This window comes from Lynx canadensis, chromosome A3 (assembly GCF_007474595.2).
Source record: "Lynx canadensis isolate LIC74 chromosome A3, mLynCan4.pri.v2, whole genome shotgun sequence".
Taxonomy (NCBI): Eukaryota; Metazoa; Chordata; class Mammalia; order Carnivora; family Felidae; genus Lynx; species Lynx canadensis.
Window position 1 is genome coordinate 102,885,658 of NC_044305.1, and position 22,091 is coordinate 102,907,748.

The 22,091-nt window shown below is 38.0% G+C and overlaps 1 protein-coding gene across 2 annotated transcripts in view; it reads left to right on the forward strand.

Annotated features, from left to right (window-relative positions):
- Positions 1-22,091, forward strand: part of ANAPC1 (anaphase promoting complex subunit 1) — a 96,397-nt gene continuing 74,306 nt past the window's right edge. Inside the window, exons 1-13 of one of the 2 annotated variants that reach the window (XM_030311142.1) lie at positions 1-252; positions 1,996-2,232; positions 3,784-3,945; positions 10,107-10,158; positions 10,387-10,487; positions 11,148-11,230; positions 12,532-12,605; positions 15,140-15,285; positions 15,509-15,729; positions 16,423-16,632; positions 19,191-19,286; positions 20,935-21,025; positions 21,146-21,211. In XM_030311142.1, coding sequence (XP_030167002.1) covers positions 2,020-2,232; positions 3,784-3,945; positions 10,107-10,158; positions 10,387-10,487; positions 11,148-11,230; positions 12,532-12,605; positions 15,140-15,285; positions 15,509-15,729; positions 16,423-16,632; positions 19,191-19,286; positions 20,935-21,025; positions 21,146-21,211 — 1,515 coding nt within the window. In that variant the 5' untranslated portion in view covers positions 1-252; positions 1,996-2,019. Of the gene's footprint in view, positions 253-340; positions 2,233-3,783; positions 3,946-10,106; positions 10,159-10,386; positions 10,488-11,147; positions 11,231-12,531; positions 12,606-15,139; positions 15,286-15,508; positions 15,730-16,422; positions 16,633-19,190; positions 19,287-20,934; positions 21,026-21,145; positions 21,212-22,091 lie in introns of those variants that run through there. The other variant, XM_030311144.1, reaches the window with a different exon arrangement.

A 22,091-nucleotide genomic window follows, 5' to 3' on the forward strand; every position in this document is an offset into this window, starting at 1 on the left:
AGCAAAGATGGAAGCATCCATTTGAACATCTCGCCTGAGTGGCTTCCCTGCACGCCTGCTTGTCGTTCGCAGTCGCGTCCGTAGCTGCTGCCCATTCTTCCTCCGGAATAGGGGAGGGAGAGGGAATGAGAAGTGGCAGCGGCCGAGGAGTCACCGTGACCGACCCCACTGCTGCCCTCGGGCCCCCTCGGCCCCCGCGCCTCCGGGGAGCAGCCGGGGCTCGCCGCGCCTGACGCGTCCCGAGTTACACAGGTGCGGGCTCGGGCCCGCAGCGTCCGGTGATTCACCACATGTCTTACGACCTCGCACCCGCCCCGAGGTTGACCTGCATCCGGTGACCGGAGGGCTGGGAGTCCAGGGGCAGGCCCTAGGCGCCCGTTTGCGCCAAGGGGTCCTCGGCCTGCGGGCTGGGCTTTCCGGGGTGCACCTCCCCGCTCCACTCCTCGTTGACTTCCTTCCTGAGCTGGACGCGGTGTCCCATGTGGGCCTCAGCTTCTCTACAGCTCCTTGCTTCTCGGACAGAATTTTCTGAGGCCCAAGGGCTTAGCTTTTTGGTTTCACCTAACCCTAAGGAGGCCGAGGAAGCGTTGCCTTTTTACGGAGACTCTACGCAAGATGCGTTTCCTGTGCATTTGGGTCTCCTCTTAAGGCAGTTTTGTGGTTACCTTTGGCAGGGTAGTTTTTGTTCCTAGTAACCAATGTTCATATCTTGATTTATCTTATTAATGTAACATAGTACTTTTATTTGTAGCTTTCTTTGTTGCTCTAATGAGTAAACGTAAAAATTTGGGGTACTTTAAAAGTATTAAAGATGTTGTTCTAATCGTACAAAAAGATATTGTACTGTTAAATTAATTCTGTAATAATGTAATTTTCTTGAAGATTTGATAGAATAACATTTTGAAATTGCACAACTGAAGTTGGACAAAGTCACAAGGTTAATGCTGGCCATCCTGTTGACTAGGAAATAGGAAGACCAGCTGAGTTTTGTTGTTTTCTTGTAAGTTTTGTAAGGCACGTTATTAGTAGTGTCCTAAGTTCAAGTGTTCTCAATTCTGAATTTTAGCAGGAGGAAATAAGTGCCACGATTGTGACATACAGTTATCTAAGGAATGTTGATTCACAGCAAAATAGCTTTGCAACTCTGCTGCATAGAAACTACAGAGGCTTTGAGATAGGGCAGCAATGAAAACTACTGATGCCAAAAAAACCTCAGATGAGAAATCTGTGTCAAATTTAATTGCATTCTTAATTGTGAGTGTTTTTCAGACGCTAAAGGTTATCTGTAGTGGTTTTCAGACGCTAAAGGTTATCTATACGTTTGTTCTGATTTCTGTGTTCAAGGATTGCAGTTTAAATGTGATGCTGCAAAACCTATTTCTAATGTAGGTGTTGTCTCAGAGACAAAACTGGCATCCACCTGATATACCACCTTATAGAATATTGGAATTTTATTAGTTGTCAATTACTGTATGTAGCAGTGTTTTGGAGGTAAAGGAGCGTTTTTCCATCTAGAGCTCATCTACATCTTTGCAGTAATGAGCTGTACTGTAATAGATTGTGTTAATTAAAAGCTAGCACTCTTAAATTTGCTATAAGCATGACTTTTCCATGGCCAGGGTTATTCATGCCTTGGTTATGGTTTCACCAAAAATTGGAATTGGTTGTAGTTATATGTTTAAGTGAATTGGCATGTCAAAACTGCTGATGACATTTGATTTGATAGTTTGTTAGGTCTTTTGTGGACTGGTCTACTAAAAGCCGTATTTCAACTTCTGATGAGTTAGAGGTAACGTGTTTTTGTTTGTTTCATTCCAATATGCCAGTGATCCTTTAGGTATGCCTTTCATGGAATCTGGAACACCCTTTGATATTATGATTACACGTACATCTATATAATATGATAGGATTAATGACTCTTTTGTTTACTTTTATGATCTTTATATTCTGGTTTTGACTCTAGAAGCTGACCAGAATGTGTTTGAATTCATGCAGAAATAATGTTGATATTTGGAACCCATGTCGAACTTCTATGAAGAAAGGGCAACAATGATTGCAGCCGGGGATTTGCAGGAATTTGTTCCTTTTGGTCGAGACCACTGCAAGCACCACCCTAATGCTTTGAACCTTCAGCTTCGCCAGCTGCAGCCAGCCTCTGAGTTATGGTCTTCTGATGGTGCTGCTGGCTTGGTGGGATCCCTTCAGGAGGTTACAATCCACGAGAAACAGAAGGTTCCATTAAGTTTCCCATTATATTTTTGAAATTAGAGTTATGTGATCTATTTATAATTTAAGGTTACTCAGATGCAACTGAGGAATGAAATAATGCTACTTGGGGGGTAGAGATTCAGATTTGGTAATTACAGTAAAAGCTAGAATAATTACATTATTGTATTATGGTGTCATAGCTGTTTAGACATGTATAACTCATGATTTCATAATGGAAGTCAAATTCAGTAGTATGGTTATGGTCTATTTTGTTTTTATTTTTTGTAAAGTTTATTTATTTATTTTGGGAGAGTGTGCCTGCCAGCGGGGTGGAGGTGGGGGTGGCAGAGGAGAGGGAGAGAAAGAGAGAGAGAGAGAGAGAGAGAGAAAGAGAAAGAGAGAGAAAGAGAATCCCAAGTGGAAATCCTGTGCTGTGCGGAGCCTGATGCTCAGTGCAGGGCTCGAACTCACAAACCATGAGATCATGACCTGAGCTGAAATCAAGAGTTGGATGCTCAACCGACTGAGCCACCAGGCTTGATTATGGTCTATTTTGAACCTCTTTCTCTTTGCTTAGTATGTGGAGACCAGATTTCATGTTATTTGATGAGTAGATGGTAGAGTTAGAAATGGTCCCTGCCGCAAAAGACCTGGGTGTTTCTTCTTTTTTTTAAATTAAGTTAAATTTAATTTAATTTAATTAGAGAGAGAGTGAGCAAGAGAGTGTGCACTTGAGTCGGGGAGAGGGGCAGAGGGAGAGAGGGAGAGAATCTTAAGCAGGCTCCATGTTCAGTGTGGAGCCTGACATGGGGCTAGATCCCATGACCCTGGGATCACAACCTGAGGCGACATCCAGGGTTGGATGCTCAGCTCACAGAGCCACCCAGGCACCCCAAAACCTGAACGTTTCTAGAGGAGGAAACAAATGCCATACAAATAGATAGTGTAGTAATTCTTAAATAGGGGAGTGAGATACAAGTGTATGTCAAAAAATCAGTCTTTCCTGCCTTCCATTTTCTTATCCCTTTGGGATAACAAAATCTCAGGGAGGGGAGGCTTATGTAGTTAGAAATCTAAACCTTTCTCACTCCCATTCATTTTGATGGGTCGGACAAGGGGAGGAAGGTGAGTGTATATGTTGTTGTGAAACTGGGAAATAAGCATTGTGTATAAATTCCACCAGTGATTCCCACGTGTACTTCACTGCTCCCTTGCATCACCCCCGTATATGCTTAATATACCTTTTTTGTGTCCTGAGTATGTCGGTTTCATTTTTGGATCTATAGATAAGGTATAAGGTTTGTTGATAAGGTGTAACATTTTTGGCAGAATAATATATTAGTATAAGGCAGTTAATAGAATTTTTGAGTACATTCTTGTTCATAAAATCCTGTAAGATTTACACACCCACTATGTTAATCGGTGGCATCAAACCTTCTAAGAGCTGGGTTTGGATTGTGTCTTACTCCAGAGAGAGAGTAAGAGACTTATATTTGGATGACCGTTTGATTTAATGTCTTGTCTACAATTGAGAAAGTGCTTTATTAACCTGTCTTACATGTATTGATTTTTAAGGAAAGCTGGCAGTTAAGGAAAGGTGTCAGCGAAATTGGAGAAGAAGTGGATTATGATGAGGAACTCTACGTGGCTGGAAATATGGTGATCTGGAGCAAAGGAAGTAAAAGCCAGGCATTAGCTGTTTATAAAGCATTTACAGTTGACAGTCCTGTTCAGCAGGTGAGTTGATTTGAATTTTAGCATTTGGTTATTTAACACTTAAATACAACAAACTTTCGTATTAAAATGTAACAGAAATGATGGGGTGCCTGGGTGGCTCAGTCGGTTAAGCGTCCAACTTCAGCTTAGGTCATGATCTCATGGTGTGTGAGTTCGAGTCCCGCTGTGCTGACAGCCCAGAGCCTGGAGCCTGCTTCATGTTCTATGTCTCCCTCTCTCTCTGCCCCTCCCCTGCTCATGCTGTCTCTCTCTGTCTCTCAAAAATAAATAAACATTAAAAAAAATTTTTTTTTTAATTTAACAGAAATGATAAAAACAGCATAACGATCCCAGCAACTGGATGTATATTTTAACATGTAGTAAAGATGATAGGAAAATAAAAATTTCATTTGTTTTCTATATCATCACCTTTTTTATGCTATCTTTTGTCAGTTTAAGGATAATCTTTAAACATTGTCCTTGATTAATTTGATTTATTGTAAGTAAAAACTTATAAGACATTCAGGATACAAAAATATTTTAACACATGATGACTATGATTGCAGAATATCGAATAAAAAAGATTGGGCTCATAGTAATACTAAAAGAGTAAGGGAAAGGAAATCCCTAGTTTGCTATCATTGTAGTTGGCTATTAAAACTAATTCTGTTCTGAAATTGGTAATTAAAAGGAAAGAATTAAACATTTGCCCTGCCTTTTTGGAAGACATGCAATTCATCTCCAATTAATGAAGGAAAACCCATATTTATAGTAGACCAGTGAATAAATAAGGGAATGGTAGAATTAGAAAATCACCATTTTTTTAAAATAAGAATTTTTTAATTTGTTTTTTAATTTACATCCAAGTTAGTTAGCACATAGTGGAACAATGATTTCAGGAGTAGATTCCTTAATGCCTTAAGACGTTTCTTTCTTTTTTTTTTAAACAATTTTTTTAATGTTTATTTTTGACAGAGAAAGAGAGACAGAGCATGAGTGGGGGTGGGGCAGAGAGAGAGGGAGACAACAGAATCTGAAGCAGGCTCCAGGCTCTGAGCTGTCAGCACAGAGCCCGACGTGGGGCTCGAACTCACAAACCGTGAGATCATGACCTGGGCCGAAGTCGGACGCTCAACCAACTGAGCCATACAGGCGCCCCAACCTTAAGACGTTTTCTAGTCCTTACCCTCAAAGATGGTTTTCAGAGGTAGGTAAAGATAGAGAAGGCTTACTTATCAATATGGGAAGGAAATAAATGGAAAAAAAACCCTGAATATATTCCTGGACAGAATCAAGATTCAAAATGAGTTTGACAGACTTGGATATAGAGTAAAACAAATGAAATAAGGCTTAGATATGGTTAGGATTAATAGAAAGGCCGGAAGCTGAATCAGAGATTGTTATAGTTGTAGAGATCCTGTTTTGAATTCAAAGAATTAATTGAATTAATTCAAATTGGAGAAGATGGCCTTTAATAGTTTCTCACATAGAAATTCTCTGAAAAAGTTTTAGTTGACTGCATGTCGCTATGAACTGTGGCCTTTGCTGGACAGACATAAAAGCAGCAAACAAATCCATTAATATTGGCTGGCCTGATCACACTTGGAACATGGGTCTACTCTTTTTTTTTTTTCTTTTTCTTTTAATTGACATCCAAATTAGTTAGCATATAGTGCAACAATGATTTCAGGAGTAGATTCCTTAATGCCCCTTACCCATTTAGCCCATCCCCCTTCCCACACCTCCTCCAGTAACCCTCTGTTTGTTCTCCATATTTAAGAGTCTCTTCTGTTTTGTCCCCTTCCGTGTTTTTATATTATTTTTGTTTCCCTTCCCTTATGTTCATCTGTTTTGTCTCTTAAAGTCCTCATGAGTGAAGTCATATGATATTTGTCTTTCTCTGACTAATTTCGTTTAGCATATTACCCTCCAGTTCCATCCACGTAGTTGCAAATCATTCTTTTTGATTGCCAAGTAATACTCCATTGTGTGTGTATATATATATATATATATATATATATATATATATACACACCACCTTTTCTTTATCCGTTCATCTGAAAATCACCATTTTTTAGCATCCAAGGTAATAACTGATTCAGACAAAGATCGTAAATGGACACTAACACTTTTGGGTAAAAGGATATGACCATGGCACCAAAGTGTTGCCCTCTGGATTGTTTGTAATGTGGAGGGACAATATATCTCTACTTTGGAGGTATCTGTTATTCTCCACCTCAACCAGATTGATTGAGTTTATCATCAATGATAGTGGGACAGAGGAGTGATACACGCCTCCAGCTGTAATGCAGCACGAGGTATGGTGATGTCAACCTACTACCTTTTCTTCTCAAATACTTAACTTGAATATCTAGACCTAATTTTTTTTTTTTTTAATTTTTTTTTTTTCAACGTTTATTTATTTTTGGGACAGAGAGAGACAGAGCATGAATGGGGGAGGGGCAGAGAGAGAGGGAGACACAGAATCGGAAACAGGCTCCAGGCTCCGAGCCATCAGCCCAGAGCCTGACGCGGGGCTCGAACTCGCGGACCGTGAGATCGTGACCTGGCTGAAGTCGGACGCTTAACCGACTGCGCCACCCAGGCGCCCCTAGACCTAATTTTCAATTATAGGAAATAATGGGGACTAGAGGATCAATTTGTAAACTATCATGAGATGAGAAGTGGGTTGGAGGTGTAGATGAAACAAGAATGGCCAAAGGTTGGTAATTATTGAAGCTGGCGGATGGGACTTATGTTACTCTGTTTACTTGATATATGTTTAAAATTTCCCATAATAGAAAATTTAAAGAAAAAACACCATGAGAAAACAATTGGGGGCACAGTCTAGATTCTGGTCTCTTTAGAAAGTCAGGGAGAAAGAAAAGAAGGTGGAGACTTGTCTAGATTAAAAGGAGACTAGGGGCGCCTGGGTGGCGCAGTCGGTTAAGCGTCCGACTTCAGCCAGGTCACGATCTCGCGGTCTGTGAGTTCGAGCCCCGCGTCGGGCTCTGGGCTGATGGCTCAGAGCCTGGAGCCTGTTTCTGATTCTGTGTCTCCCTCTCTCTCTGCCCCTCCCCCGTTCATGCTCTGTCTCTCTCTGTCCCAAAAATAAATAAACGTTGAAAAAAAAAAAAAAAATTTAAAAGGAGACTAAAGGGACATCACCAAATGCAATATTTTTTGAAACTTGTTAAATGAACTTTGAATCCTGGTTCTAGAAAATCAGCTAAAAAAGACAGTTTTGGGAAAATTTGAAAATTTGAAAAAGTTGCAAATGGAATGGATATTAAGTGATGTTCAAAAATCATTTTTTTCTTAGGATAATGGCTTTGTGGCTATATAGGAAACCATGTTTATTTATAGGAAGTGCATGATGAAGTGTTTAGGGGTAAAGTGTCATGATGTGTAATTCAAATAGTGTCCCCTCAATCCCACGTGAACACAAATGTATGTATATAAACAGATATGGCAAACTATTAATAACTTAGATTTAGGTGAGACAGATGTTCAGTGTAAAGAGAGTGATGGAAGAACATGACTTTGTCTAAATTCAGAATGGCTGTACTCAGGGTGTGGCCAAGGGTAGATGCTGGCAGGTATTGGATAGATCCGAACTTAAACTCGTATGTGAACCAAGGAATTTGTATTTTATTTTATTTTTTTTTTAATGTTTATTTATTTTTGAGACAGAGAGAGACAGAGCATGAACAGGGGAGGGGCAGAGAGAGAGGAAGACACAGAATCAGAAGCAGGCTCCAGGTTCTGAGCCATCAGCCCAGAGCCCTACGTGGGGCTCGAACTCACGGACCGTGAGATTGTGACTTGAGCTGAAGTCGGACGCTTAACCGACTGAGCCACCCAGGCGCCCCAGGAATTTGTATTTTAAACTGTATGCAGAAGGCAGCTTATCCCCTACTTTGCAAATGGAAAGTACATGATCAGTTTTGTATTTTGAGAAGTGATTAGTTTGGTGGGAGCATATAGGACTGACTGGAGAGACTGTTGCCTGGAATACTGTTTGGTGGTGGTTCAGGCGAAAGAGATCGGCGCCTGAAGGCAATGGGGAGATGGAGGCGAGAGACAAGGCTGAGGGAAATAGGTAGAGAGGGGGCAAGCGACTTCTTAGATATTAGGGGTAAAGGAGACTGAAGTATCTAGTTTTACAGCCTGGGAGGGTAGAGTTTCATAAGAGGAAGTTGAGACTGAGGTACAGTGCAGACTTTGGACATTTCAGATTGGAGTGCAGCTCTGGTGCCTGTTTTTCTCTGAACTTGTATTTGCTAAAATGTCATTAAAAACCCCTACAACTCAACAACAGCAGAGCAAGCAGTCCAATTAAAAAATGGGCACATGACTTAAGTAGACATTTCTCTAAAGATCTACAAATGGCCAATAAGCGCATGAAAAGACGCTCAACATCATTAGTTATCAGGCAAATGCAAATCAAAACCACGGTGAGATACCACTTCACACCTACTAGGATGATGATTATTAAAAAAACCAAAGATGACAAGTGTTGGTGAGGATGTTGAGAAATTGGAACGCTGTGCATTGCTGGTGGGAATGGAAAGTAACCACTGTGGAAAACAGTTTGGTGGTTCCTCCAAAAGGTAAATATAGGATTACCATACGATCTAGGAATTCCACTTGTAGGTATATCCTCAAAAGAGTTTAAAGCCGGGAGGGGAGGGGCGCCTGGGTGGCTCAGTTGTTTGTCTGACTCTTGATTTTGGTTCAGGTCATCCCGTGGTTAATGGGTTCGAGCCCTGTGTCGGATTCTGTGCTGACAGTGAAGACCCTGCTTGGGATATTCATTCTCTCTCTCTCTCTCTCTCTCTCTCTCACTCTCTCAAAATAAATAAATTAACTAAAAAGAATTGAAAGCAGGGACTCAGACCAATACTTGTATACCAATATTCATGGCAGTGCCCTTCACAGTAGCCGGGAGGTGGAACCAGTCCAGGTGTCCAAAAACAGATGAATGGATAAGCAATGTGTGCTGTATACATACAGAGGATTATTATTCAGCCTTAAAAAATGCAGGAAATTCTGATACTCCAACATGGCAAAACATTGAAAGTATGGTAAGGTAGACACAAAAGGACAAATCCTGTGTGATTCCAGTTTCATGAGGCTCTTAGAAGAGGCAAATTCATAGAGACAGAAAGTAGTATAAAGGTTACTAGGGGCAGGGAGGAGGGAGAAATGGGGAGTCAGTTTTTAATGGGTACTGTTTCTGATTGGGGTGATGAGAAAGTTCCAGAAGTAGATAGTGATGAGGTTGTACAACATTGTGAATGTGTTTAATGCCACTGAATTTGTACACTTACAGATGGTTAAAGTGGTAAATTTATATCTTACTACAATTACAAAAACATACAAAATGCCGTTAAACAATTTCAATAAGTGATTGTTAAGCATGCCAGTTGAAGTCTAATGGCTTTTCCTAGTTTGAATTTTACAAGCGAGGCCTTTAAGGAAAATGTTAATTTTTCTAAAGATTTTTTCTTTTCTTTTTTTTTTTTAATGTTTATTATTTATTCTTGAGAGAGACAGAGTGAGAGTGGGCAGGGGCGGAGAGAGGGAGACACAGAATCTGAAGCAGGCTCCAGGCTCTGAACTGTTGGCACAGAGCCTGACACAGGGCTCGAACCCACAAGCATGAGATCATGACCTGAGCTGCAGTTGGACGCTTAACCGACTGAGCCACCCAGGCGCCCCTAAAGATTTTTTCTAAAGTGAGTCTAGGACAGTCTAAGAATGATGAGATCATTATGTAAGTCTGGAGATTATAAAATAGCTTGGCAATTTTGAACTCTTATGATAACCTTTTGGCTTTGTATAGTAAGCTTTACTAATGTAATCACCTATAATAGAGGGTGGGCCATTATTGGAATTGACTTTTGCTGCAGGGCTTCTGTCCAGTAGGTTTTTGGATTTTCGTCTTCCCTTCTCTTTTCCTAAAACTTATTTGCAAACATAGTTTGTCTTTCCTTATAATATTTATCATTAATTAAGTCTAATTTTATCATCTTTTTTGTTCCCGTGGTGTATTATATTGAGCTGATGAGGAGGGACAGGTATGATGCAGGTGTCATTGCTATTAGTCAGATGCCATTAGTGAATAGGTTATCATTTAGATACAGTTTTCTCAGGTAAGCATTTTGTTTTGGTTTTAGGCATTGTGGTGTGACTTCATCATATCACAGGATAAATCTGAGAAGGCCTACAGTAAGTTTCTTTTTGAAATTTCATTTCATCTTACTCTAAATGTTTCTCTGCTTGTTTCTTTTGTTGCTGTTGTTGTTCAAAATATGTAGTCACTAATAATAGTGGTTCAACCTATGCATTTTTATATGGCACATTAAAGAATTTGTGCTGTTGGGAATTGGCAGTTTCTGATTGTTGGGATTTTTTTTTTTTTTAATGAATAAATCTTGTTGTACCCTTTTTTTTCAGGTAGTGATGAAGTAGAAAAATGCATATGTATATTGCAAAGCTCATGTATTAACATGCATAGCATAGAAGGAAAGGATTATATAGCTTCTTTACCTTTCCAGGTAAGTTGAGTGTTTCACTGTTTTTGTATTTTGTTGGAGACTATTCTTGAATTAATTGGTTGTAGAAGTATTGCTGTTCTTATATCTTGTAGTAATCAAGAATGTTATTTTTATTAATTTAAAGTAACCAAATTTTAATAGCTTTAATATTACTATTTTTCCATCCTTTGCACAAAAAAATAAATTATTTACTGAAGTAAATTGAATTATGGGTTTTTTCTCCTGAGAGATTTTTTCAGTTTAAATTTTAAAAAGAAATCATTTTGGAATATTAAAGCACATAAGCAATAGTAGTCTTTTTCCTGTTTCTCATCATCTTTTTCATACCTAGTGCTATTGTTAAAATTTTATCACATTGTCATTTTGGTACTAGTATTAGCCAGTGGCAGGGATTTCTGATTGAGCTCTTGCTTAGATTTGATTTTGTCTTGGACTTAAAAAAAAAAAAAAATGTATATATATATATATGTGTGTGTGTGTGTACACATATATATGTACACATATATACATATACGCACATATATATATATAGTTAATGATCATGTTTGGAAAAGCTTTTATTAAATTGGAAGAAAATCTAATGCTCTATAGTTTCTTAAGCACATGTTATGAAGAGTAGTTTCTTTTACTTCTGTTTTTTCCTATCCTTTTACCTGATAGGTTGCAAATGTTTGGCCCACCAAATATGGGTTGTTGTTTGAACGAAGCAGTTCTACACATGAGTTACCTCCAGGTCCACCCAGGTATTCAGCTTACTCAGTTCAGTATATTGTTCAGGCTTTTTTGATGTTTTGAGGTAAAATTTTTCACCTAAAAGTTTGGGATGATGATAATTTCCATGAGCTCTATTTCTGACTTGGCACTGAATTATTTCTGCTTTCTCCCATCCACTTCACCTCATAGTAAAATTAAACAACCACATACTATAGATAAAAAGACTCAGTTCTTAGAGCTGCCATTTTTTCATTGTGTTACTTTGGGCAGGTCATTAGAGCTTTCTTAGCTTTAGTTTCCTTAGCTGTTACAGAAGTACGATCATTTACTCTTAGGATTTATGCAAAGATTAAATGAGCTAATGTATGTAATCTTGAAATAGGACTTAGTACATATTAGGTGTGCAGTAAATGGTAGGTGCTTATTAGTGGCATCTTTACCTTGTCTCCCTAATAAATTGTGAGCTTACTGAAGGGCATGAGCATACAGTACCTGTCATAGCCTGGTACAAGTAGTGGACACTTGTATATATGTTTGTATGTAGTTTTAAATGTGTATTTTTGAGAGAGAGATGGACAGAGGATCTGAAGTAAGCTCTGTGCTAACAGCTTTAATCCTTACAGCGCAGAGCCTGACATGGGGCTTGAATCCACCAACTGTGAGATGATCATGAACTGAGCGGAAGTCGGATGCTTACCCAACTGAGCCACCCAGGCCTCCCCCCCCCACCCTTTTTTAAAAGTTTATTGACGGTTTTTAAAAAATTGCTTAAAGATTTTAATCTTGCTGTGTTTAGATAGGAGGTCTGTTTTTTTTTCTCTTCTTAAAAGTCACTCCTTAAAACAATGCCACCTTTTTATTTACTTGAAGTTTTCCTTCCCTTTTTGTTTTGTTTGTACTTCTTTGTAAGTTGGTATAAGACACTAAATTTCTTTCTTAGTTGTCAAAGACACACTGCCACTAAGAGAGGTTAAAAAAAAAAAGACCGCCTTATGCTTATTCATTACTCTGTTCTGTAATGTGATGACTGCTGTTTGGAGATATTCCCTGGGCTGTACCGATTTCCATGAGAGAGAGAGAGAGAGAGAGAGAGAGAAAGGGAGGGAGTGTGTGTGTGTGTATGCACAGAATTACCATGTATAAGAGGAGGGATTTCTAGGAATGAAATAGAAGATACTGGGAAAAGTTTAGAGGGTTGCTTTTTGAGGCGACAGGTTTCTAGTTGCTTGTGGAATCTGGATAAGGTACTTTTTTGCAGGCAAAGTGTAAAATTTGCATACAAATGGAATCATTTTGTGTTGGTGATTGATTTGTATCTGTTTATTACTAGAGAACCTTTACCCACTATGTTCAGCATGCTGCATCCACTAGATGAAATAACCCCACTTGTTTGTAAATCTGGAAGTAAGTGTATTTTTATAAGTTCTTTCATAGAGCTTTTTTTTTGAGTTTGGGGGATAGGAAATTGAAGGAACTTTATATGAAAATTGGGCTTGTTTTATAGAAATAATATAGTTTAAACATTTTTATTATGAAATTTATACTAAAGCAAGATCTTCTTGAATACCATGTTTTAACAGTTATTCTTTTATTAAAAATAGGACCTGTATGGGGCGCCTGGGTGGCTCAGTTGGTTAAGCGTCTGACTTTGGCACAGGTCATGATCTCATGTTTGTGGGTTTGAGCCTTGTGTTGGGCTCTGTGCTGACAGTTCAGAGCCTGGAGCCTGTTTCAGATTCTGTGTCTCCCTTTCTTTCTGACCCTCCCCCATTCGTGCTCTGTCTCTCTCTGTCTCAAAAATAAATAAACATTAAGAAAAAAAATAGGACCTGTAATCAATCAGGAATATTAATATACTTGCTAACCTACCTGTAGATGGCTCTGGACTCTGTTCCTCAGTAATTAATAAGTAAATAAATAATACTTTGATAAACTTAAGTTTTTTGTTGTTGTTGAGGAAAAAATTGTAGTTTATTCAGCCTGTATGTACTGTATAATTTTAGTGATTCACTTTCTCTGTGCATAATGAAATAATTTGCTGAGATGCAGAACTTTTAATACTTCTTACAGGTATTTCTAGATGCTTATTTTAATAATTTAAATGTGACCAAGTGTGATAAATAATTGTAAATAATGAGGACTTGAAAACTGAAACAATGTTTATATATGTATATTAAAAAAAATTTTTTTTAAACATTTTTCATTTATTTTCGAGAGACAGAGAGCACAAGCAGAGGAGGGGCAGAGAGAGAGGAAGGCACAGAATCTGAAGGAGGCTCCAGGCTCTGAGCTGTCAGCACGGAGCCTGACATGGGCCTCGAACTCACGAGCCGTGAGATCATGACCTGAGCTGAAGTCGGTGCTTAATTGACTGAGCCACTCAGGCACCCCAAAATGTTTATATTTTTTTTTAAATTTTTTTTTTTTTCAACGTTTATTTAATTTTTTTGGGACAGAGAGAGACAGAGCATGAACGGGCAAGGGGCAGAGAGAGAGGGAGACACAGAATCGGAAACAGGCTCCAGGCTCTGAGCCATCAGCCCAGAGCCTGACGCGGGGCTCGAACTCCCGGACCGTGAGATCGTGACCTGGCTGAAGTCGGACGCTTAACCGACTGCGCCACCCAGGCGCCCCTATATTTTTTGACCAATTTGGGACTTTATCCAAAGCACACAATATGAAATTTCATTGAAGTTTTAATCTTTATATCAGGGCTTGGCAGACTACAGCGCATGGGCTAAATCCAGCCAGTAGCTTGTTTTTGTAAGGCTTATGTTTTTATGTTTTTAAAGTTTTTATGTTTTTAAAGGGTTGTAGAAGAAAACATGCAGAAATCAGTATGGGTCCACAAAGCCTAAGCTATTTATTGTTTTTTGTTTTTTTTTTTTTTTTTTAGAGAAAAGCGTGTTAGTAATTCTATATTATATTGGTAACAGTTACAACCTAAATAAATATGTTAGAGTCTGTGACTGAATGGTGTGAAGCCATTGTTGATCATATTTTTGAATAATATTTAATGATTTCAGGAATTGCTTACTCATAATGTTAAATAGAATATAAAACTGAATACAGTATGATTCTAATTTTGTAAAAGCATAAAAAGTTGTTACATATATAGGAGAAAACATTAGGAGGAATACTCCCTAATATGTTAATAGTAGATATTTTGAGATGGTGAAATTATGAGTGGTTTTATTCATTTCTTTATGAAATACTTCTTATTTTTATAAAATAATTATTTAAAACTTAAAAAATATTTTAACTGAGAGGGAATCATTGAGGAAGCTGGCTAATAAGGTTATAGAAATCAATTCAGGCTACTATAGAAGTAAAAGCTAAACTCACTAGGAAAAACTTATTTTGCATATATACTCAGTGTGTGTATATATATATATATATATATATATATAAATTTTTTTTTTTTGCATATATACTCAGTAAATAGTAGTGTACTGTTCAACTCTGTTAGAATAGTTATTATAAAGGACAGATTTCATACAGAAGAAGAACAGTAAAGCAGTGAAACTTGGCAGAATATTTGATTGCAATTTTCAAATCAGTCAGCTGTTGAGTAGTCACAGACCTTCTACCTGTGGCTGATTTAATGGTGAGTAGGCACAGATTTTCATCATTGGATTGCATGTATGTGGAATTGAAACTGGTAACACTCTTATCTTTAATGTATTTTGAGGGAGTTGGTACCCAAAGTAAATTTATTAAAAATTCAGGGTGGTTATATAATTGTATATAATTATATACAAAATATATAATTATACGTAATAAATACATACAAATATATATTATATGTAAAATACATATAATTATAATCACGGATTTTGTGTCTTAACTGGCTTGGTTTCTCTTTAGGAGTTGCATGAAGTTTCTTCATAAAGAACTGTCTTATGAAATTCCTTGGTCATTTCTGTTTTATCTTTAAGGTCTTTTTGGTTCATCAAGAGTGCAATATGTTGTAGATCATGCAATGAAAATTGTTTTTCTCAACACTGACCCTTCCATTATAATGACCTATGACACTGTTCAAAGTTTGCATTCTGTGTGGGCTCTCCGGAGAGTCAAACCAGAGGTAAGGATAGAGGCAAGTCACTTGTTAATATGAAAGGATTTTAACACTGAGAACTTCCACATGTATTTGGAAGAATCATTTGTGAAATGGATTGAGCTTCTTAGGAAAAAAAAATATTGTGTCTTTAATAACTGGCTTCTACCCTGAATTCTCACCAGGAAATAACCCTTTTGATCTAATTATTGCCTTTTTTTTCCCCCCCTTCTCATCATTTTGACTTAAGGAAGAGAATGTTGTCTTAAAGTTCTCTGAACAGGGGGGAACCCCACAGAATGTGGCCACTAGTAGCTCCCTCACAGCACACCTCAGAAGCCTCTCCAAAGGAGATTCCCCCGTGGCTTCACCTTTCCAGAATTACTCCTCCATTCACAGTCAGAGTCGCTCGACCTCCTCACCCAGTCTCCACTCTCGTTCACCTTCTATTTCCAACATGGCAGCTCTAAGGTGGGAATTAAGTGTGGAAGTGTTTCCTTGTTTTAAACAAGATATCCCAAGAAAGAGATACTTTCTTCTCAAACTTTCTCTTAATGTTTTGAAGGATTTAAAATTTCTGTTGACAACTCTTGGGGTATTTTTTAGGGAAAATAGCTATTATCCCAGTTGTTTTACTTTTGCTAAGACATCTAGGTCTCCTGGCAGTTTTATAAAATAAGTCCTATTTAGAAGCTGCCTATTGTCATCAGATTGGTTGCCTCATTTCTTCCACTGAGTGACAGCAATTTGATGAATATTAGTTGCAAATATATGTATGTATTTTTTTGGTCTTAATTTGCATTAGCATTTTTGTTTTTGTTAATATCTATCTGGTAATAGAGGGGCATAGTTTTGTTGGTATGTACATGTCTGAATATATAGGAATGCAGTTTGGACCTTTTTTGAATAATATAAACAGTTCATTTTCTAAGACAGAAAATGAACTCAAGCTTCAGTTTTTAAAAGGATGAATTCTAACAAGAATTTTAAATCTTTAGAATATGTTAATGTGAACCATTTAATTATTCCCTTAAAAAAATGTTTTTCTGACTGGGATTAAGCCATGAATGCACTTGGTACATAGTTTTGGAAAGTATGATTGGAAACCGTGTTCTGTCAGCCTGCCTTATTAACTGTGATGCCCTCTCTCTGTTTATTTTGCAGTCGTGCTCATTCTCCTGCCTTAGGAGTGCACTCTTTTTCAGGGGTGCAGAGGTTCAACCTTTCAAGCCATAATCAGTCTCCAAAGAGACATAGTATTTCTCATTCTCCGAATAGTAATTCTAATGGCTCCTTCCTTGCACCAGAAACAGAGCCAATTGTTCCTGAACTTTGTATTGACCATTTATGGACAGAAACGATTACTAATATAAGGTTTGGAGTGTATATTTTTATATCCAAAGAAAATTGTTGATATAAGTCTTAGAAATTACTTGGTATTTTGCCTGAAGTTTCCTTTTAATTTTTTAATATAATCAGTTGTTAATATTTATAAAAATACAGAGATAAATGTAAAGGCTACATCAGTTTCAATAGAGGATATTAGTGATATTAAAGTGATTATAAAAATATTCTTTTATCATTTCCTGTTTCTTCCTTAGTAGTAATAATCTCTCAGATTTGAGGTGTTTGATGTTTTAGAGAGATTAATGATGTTTCTGTAGATTAAGAAACCTGGGATTTTATAGCACTTTTTTAAAAGTTTTCTCTTTATGTTGGTTGAGTGTCAGCTGTTGTTTTTGGGAAACACAACTCAGACCTCTGTTCTGTGTGGTCTCCTTTTATGTTCTCTTTAATCATTTATTAATTCAGCCCACTCCAGTGTGTGTGCTACTGGCTGTGGGTTCACAGGCAAATTGGTCACTGTCCCTGTTCAAAAAGAGACAGCTAAAGGATGGTGACACAGAGGCAAGTGCCTACTCTTTGGTAGGGCTTTGGGAAGATGAATAGGTATTTGCCAGGTGGGAAAGGGAAGAAGGGCACATAGGCAGGGGGATCAGAAGTTCAGAAGTATGAGTGTGTGGTATGTATAAATACTCTCGCTTTGCTTGTGCAGGAAGGAAGGGCAAGTGCTGAGAAAGGGGCGGCTTGAGAGAGAGAGAGATTACCCTTTACAGATAGTCTGTTTAATGAGGGCTGTTAAGGAGGTGCTTTATGTGTGGGTCATAAACTCAGGGGAAAGAGCAGAGCAATAAATGTGGAAGGAAGTTGTTGGCTTATAAGTGATGATTGAGGCAAGGAGGTGGATTGGAAGTTAAGGAGTGTGTGGAAGTTGGGTTCCTGGAGGGCCTGTGGATGAGCTTGCAGTTGCAGAGGTTCTGGAAGCTGGCATCATGCAGTAATCCTGTGCACATGTGTATAGGCCTCTTCCTAAGGAGAAGGTTTAAATACTCAGTATATGCTCATGAGGAGTCTCAGACTTCCAAATAGTTGATCAGGTGGTATAGAGTCAGAGGGCTAGGGACTGAAATGTTGGAAACTTAAGTTTTTGGAAGTGAAAAGAGAAAAGAGACAAAACTGCTACAGAGAGACAAAGTGGGAGAGCGCAGGTGGGAGAAGCAGCAGAGTTGTCACGGGAAATAAGAAGAGAGAGCCTTTCAGAAAGAAAGCTGCCAGTATTGTCAGGTGCTGGTGAGGTGTGGCACTAAGAGATGAGCTCAGAGAGGAGGTACCTGGATGGCAGAGAGTTCACTGGTGACCTTGGCCAGAGCCCTTGGAGAGGGATTGTGGAGTGGAATGCAGTGGAAGAAGTAAATATGGACTGGGGGAGTGAACGTTGACATACAGATTATTTTAAGGATTGCCTTTGAATGGGGATGAGGAAGCAAAAGAGGGAGTGTCAGGGTCAAGGGAGAATTTTGTTGTTGCTGAATCACATTAGAGAAAATTAGTCTTCGTGACTAAATATCTCTCTGCATATCCCTAAAATGTAAGGACATCTTACCTAACCACAGTGCCATTTTTATACCCAACCAATTAACAGTCCTTTATATGATTTAATATTCAGTCCATCCTCATGTTTCAAGATTTTTATCTTAATGTGAAAGAGTAGGCTGTAAGGAATATACCCAAAGTAGGGAAAGCATTAAAAAAATACAGGAGAGAGGAAATGATGAATGGAACGAGGAACCAGAAAGGAGCACAAGTGGAGAGATTAGGCTTTAGGGGGGGTGTTGGGGGGAGGTGGGCGGGTAGAGATGAAAGATGGGGATGGTTATCAGATACATAGGGCAGGAGATTGGGCTCAAGCCTTACAGCCGCATCTTCTCTGTGAAACAGAAGGCAAATGCATTTTCTTAGGGGTTAGGGAATGGGTATAGCTGGAGAAAGGTAAGGCTGTGAATACAATGTTGAAGTAGCTTCTCTGTTTTTGTTTCTTACAAATAAAAATTTCCTACATTTAAAAATCATTGTCTTTACATATCTATTGGCAAATTGAAAATATTGCAGATCCTTATTTTACAGAATTATGGTTTTCTGTACCACTCCAGAAAGAAATCATTGGGAATTAGAGGTATGGTTTTAAAAAGAGGGATGAAGTAGAGCCTAATCTGAGAGGAAGAAAGGATAGATAGGAGAGGTCATGTTATAAGAAGTCTGACCCCTTATACCTTACAAGGGATAGGAATTCAAGGTTGCAATGCTTAGCAGTAGATAACTTTAATAATATGGAATTTAAAAGGTCACTGATAATGATTAAATTTATTATAATTTATTCCCCAAAAAAGCTGTGGAATGGACTCAGAATCAGAGAGCTGAAAAGAATCCTAGAGATCATGAAGTTCTAATCTTAGAAGTGTTTTTTGGGTCTTCAGTGTAACTGCTTGGCCCGAGTGGTTTTAAGATTTCTTGCAGAATATTTTCATTAATAGTTACCATGATAGATTTTGGAACCAGCGTTGACAGTCACTTTATTACCATATCTACTACAGAGAGAAAAATTCACAGGCCTCAAAAGTGTTTATTACGTCTGACCTATGTGGGCAGAAGTTCTTGTGCTTTTTAGTGGAGTCCGAGCTCCAGTTACGGTAAGTGCGTAGATTTCCCATTGATTCTGTGTAAGTAAACTTAGGGCTGCTTTTTCTTCTTTTCTTGTTTTTGACTTAAGTAGCTTTACTGAAATATTTTACATACCAAAAGAATTAACATGTTTTAAGTGTACAGTTCAGAGATTTTTAGTAAACGTACAGGGCTAACGTAGCCATCACTGTAATCCAGTTTTATAACATTTCTTTTTTTTTTTTTTTTTTTTTTTTATGAAATTTATTGACAAATTGGTTTCCATACAACACCCAGTGCTCATCCCAAAAGGTGCCCTCCTCAATACCCATCACCCACCCTCCCCTCCCTCCCACCCCCCATCAACCCTCAGTTTGTTCTCAGTTTTTAACAGTCTCTTATGCTTTGGCTCTCTCCCACTCTAACCTCTTTTTTTTTTTTTTTTTTTTTTCCATTTCTGTCCCCTTAAAAATATCCCTTGTGTTTGATTTGCAGTCTGCTCACTCCCAACCTCAAATAACCACTTTATAGGCTTTCTGTCTAGTAGATCTGCCTTTTCTGGAGATTTTATAGAATCATACAAAATGTATTTTTTTTGTGGCTGACTTCTTTCACTTAGCATAATGATTTTTAGGATCTACCATGTTGTAACATGTATGAGTTCTTTATTCCTCTTGCTGTGCAGTAGTCCTTTTTGTAGATATACCACATTATGTTTATCCATTCATTGGTTGATGGACATTTGGTTTGTTTCCACTTTTTGACCATTGTGAATTATGCCCCGATGAACATTGGAGCAGAAATCTTTGTGTGGACATCTGTGATTTCTTTTTTCTTGAAAAAGGAGTGAAATTGTTGGGTTGAATAGTAAATTCATGTTAACTTTTTAAGATACTGCCAAACTGCTTTCCAAATAGGCTGTGCCCTTTTGTATTCCCACCGGCAATCTATGAGAGTTCCAGTCTCTTTATTGTGGACAACATCAGATATTGTCAGTCTCTTTGTAGCCATTCTAGTGGGTGTGAGTGTTTTTAATTTGTATTTCCCTAATGACTTATGATGTTGAGCATCTTCTCATGTGCTTATTAGCCATTCATTTATCTTCTTAGGTAAAATGTGTATTCAGATCTTTTGTCCACTTATTTACCTTTTTATTTTGAAATAATTATAAAACATAGGCAGTTGTAAAATAGTAGGGGGCGTCCTGCATACCCTGCAGTCTATTCGCCAAAGGTAACCTCTTCTATAACTATAGTACAATATCAAAACAAGGAAATTGACATTAGTACAATCCGCAGACCTTATTGTAAACCTTGTCAGTTTTACATGTACTCATTTGTGTGTGTTTGTATGATTCCATGAAGTTTTCCCACATGTTGGTTTGTGCAAACACCATAGTGAAAATACAGAGCTTTTTTATTACTTCAAAGATGTCCCTCATGCTGCTCTTTTATAGTCCCATACAGCATACCCACCCACCCCCGTCCCTGACCCCTGGTGACCACTAATCTGTTCTCCACCTCTATAATTTTGTCATTTGAAAATGTTACATAAATGGAATGATACAATATGTAACCATTAGAAATTGGCTTTTTCCAGTCATTAGAATACCTTTGAGCTTGGTGCAGCTTGTTGCACATATCAGTAGTTTGTTTCTCTTTTTATTTTAATATTTAGCTGTGTAAAGTTTCAAGAGAGTAATGATAAAACTCAGCTCATCTTTGGCTCCATCACCAACATACACGCGAAGGATGCAGCTCCAGTGGAGGTAAATGCAGGCACATTTCTTGAGAAGTTGAAAATCTTTATGTTTTATAATTGCACAGATTGGAAAATAAAATTTTTGTCTTTTTTTTTTTTTTTTTTTTTTTTTTTTTTTTTTTTGCAGAAGATAGATACCATGCTGGTCCTTGAAGGCAGCGGAAACCTGGTGCTGTACACAGGAGTGGTTCGGGTAAGTAATATAGCATTTCATCCTTTTGTAGGACAACCTCCTTGATTATTATTTTTTAATGTTCATTTGTTTAATATTTAATATGAGTTACCCCCTGGCTGTAGGATTTGGCAGAAGATTTTTCTAAGAGTTGAAAACATGGTCTCCAGTTTAGGTTGGTTCTAGTTTGGAGGCCTAGGACTCACTGCCATTAGATGGATTGGTGCTATGAACCTGGCATAGATGGGGAACCTTTAATGAGTATAGATGGATTATTAAAAAAAAAAAGTTAACCTGAAGTTTATAAAGGATGTAGTTCTGAGGGGGTGCCTGGGTAGCTCATTTGGTTAAGCGTCCGACTTCAGCTCAGGTCATGATCTTGCAGTCAGTGAGTTCGAGCCCTGCATCGGGCCCTGTGCTGACAGCTCGGAGCCTGGAGCCTGCTTCGGATTCTGTGTTTCCCTCTCTCTCTGCTCGTCCCCTGCTCATGCTCTGTCTCTCTCACTCTCAAAAATGAATAAATGTTATAAGAGACTCTTAAAAACTGAGAACAAACTAAGGGTTGATGGGGGGTGGGAGGGAGGGAAGGGTGGGTGATGGGTATTGAGGAGGGCACCTTTTGGGATGAGCACTGGGTGTTGTATGGAAACCAATTTGACAATAAATTTCATATATTGAAAGAAAAAAAATGAATAAATGTTAAAAAAAAAGAATGTAGTTTTGAAACTGATGTATGGGTAGCTTTGTTAAGTCTCAAAGTTTTTGTAAAGTTTCATTAAATGTATAATATGTTGGCCATATATATATTTTTTAACAGTTGTGACATTTACATACAGAATAATGTAAATTTCACAAATTTAAATTATGAAATTTAAACACGTGTATATAATTTGAAGAATAA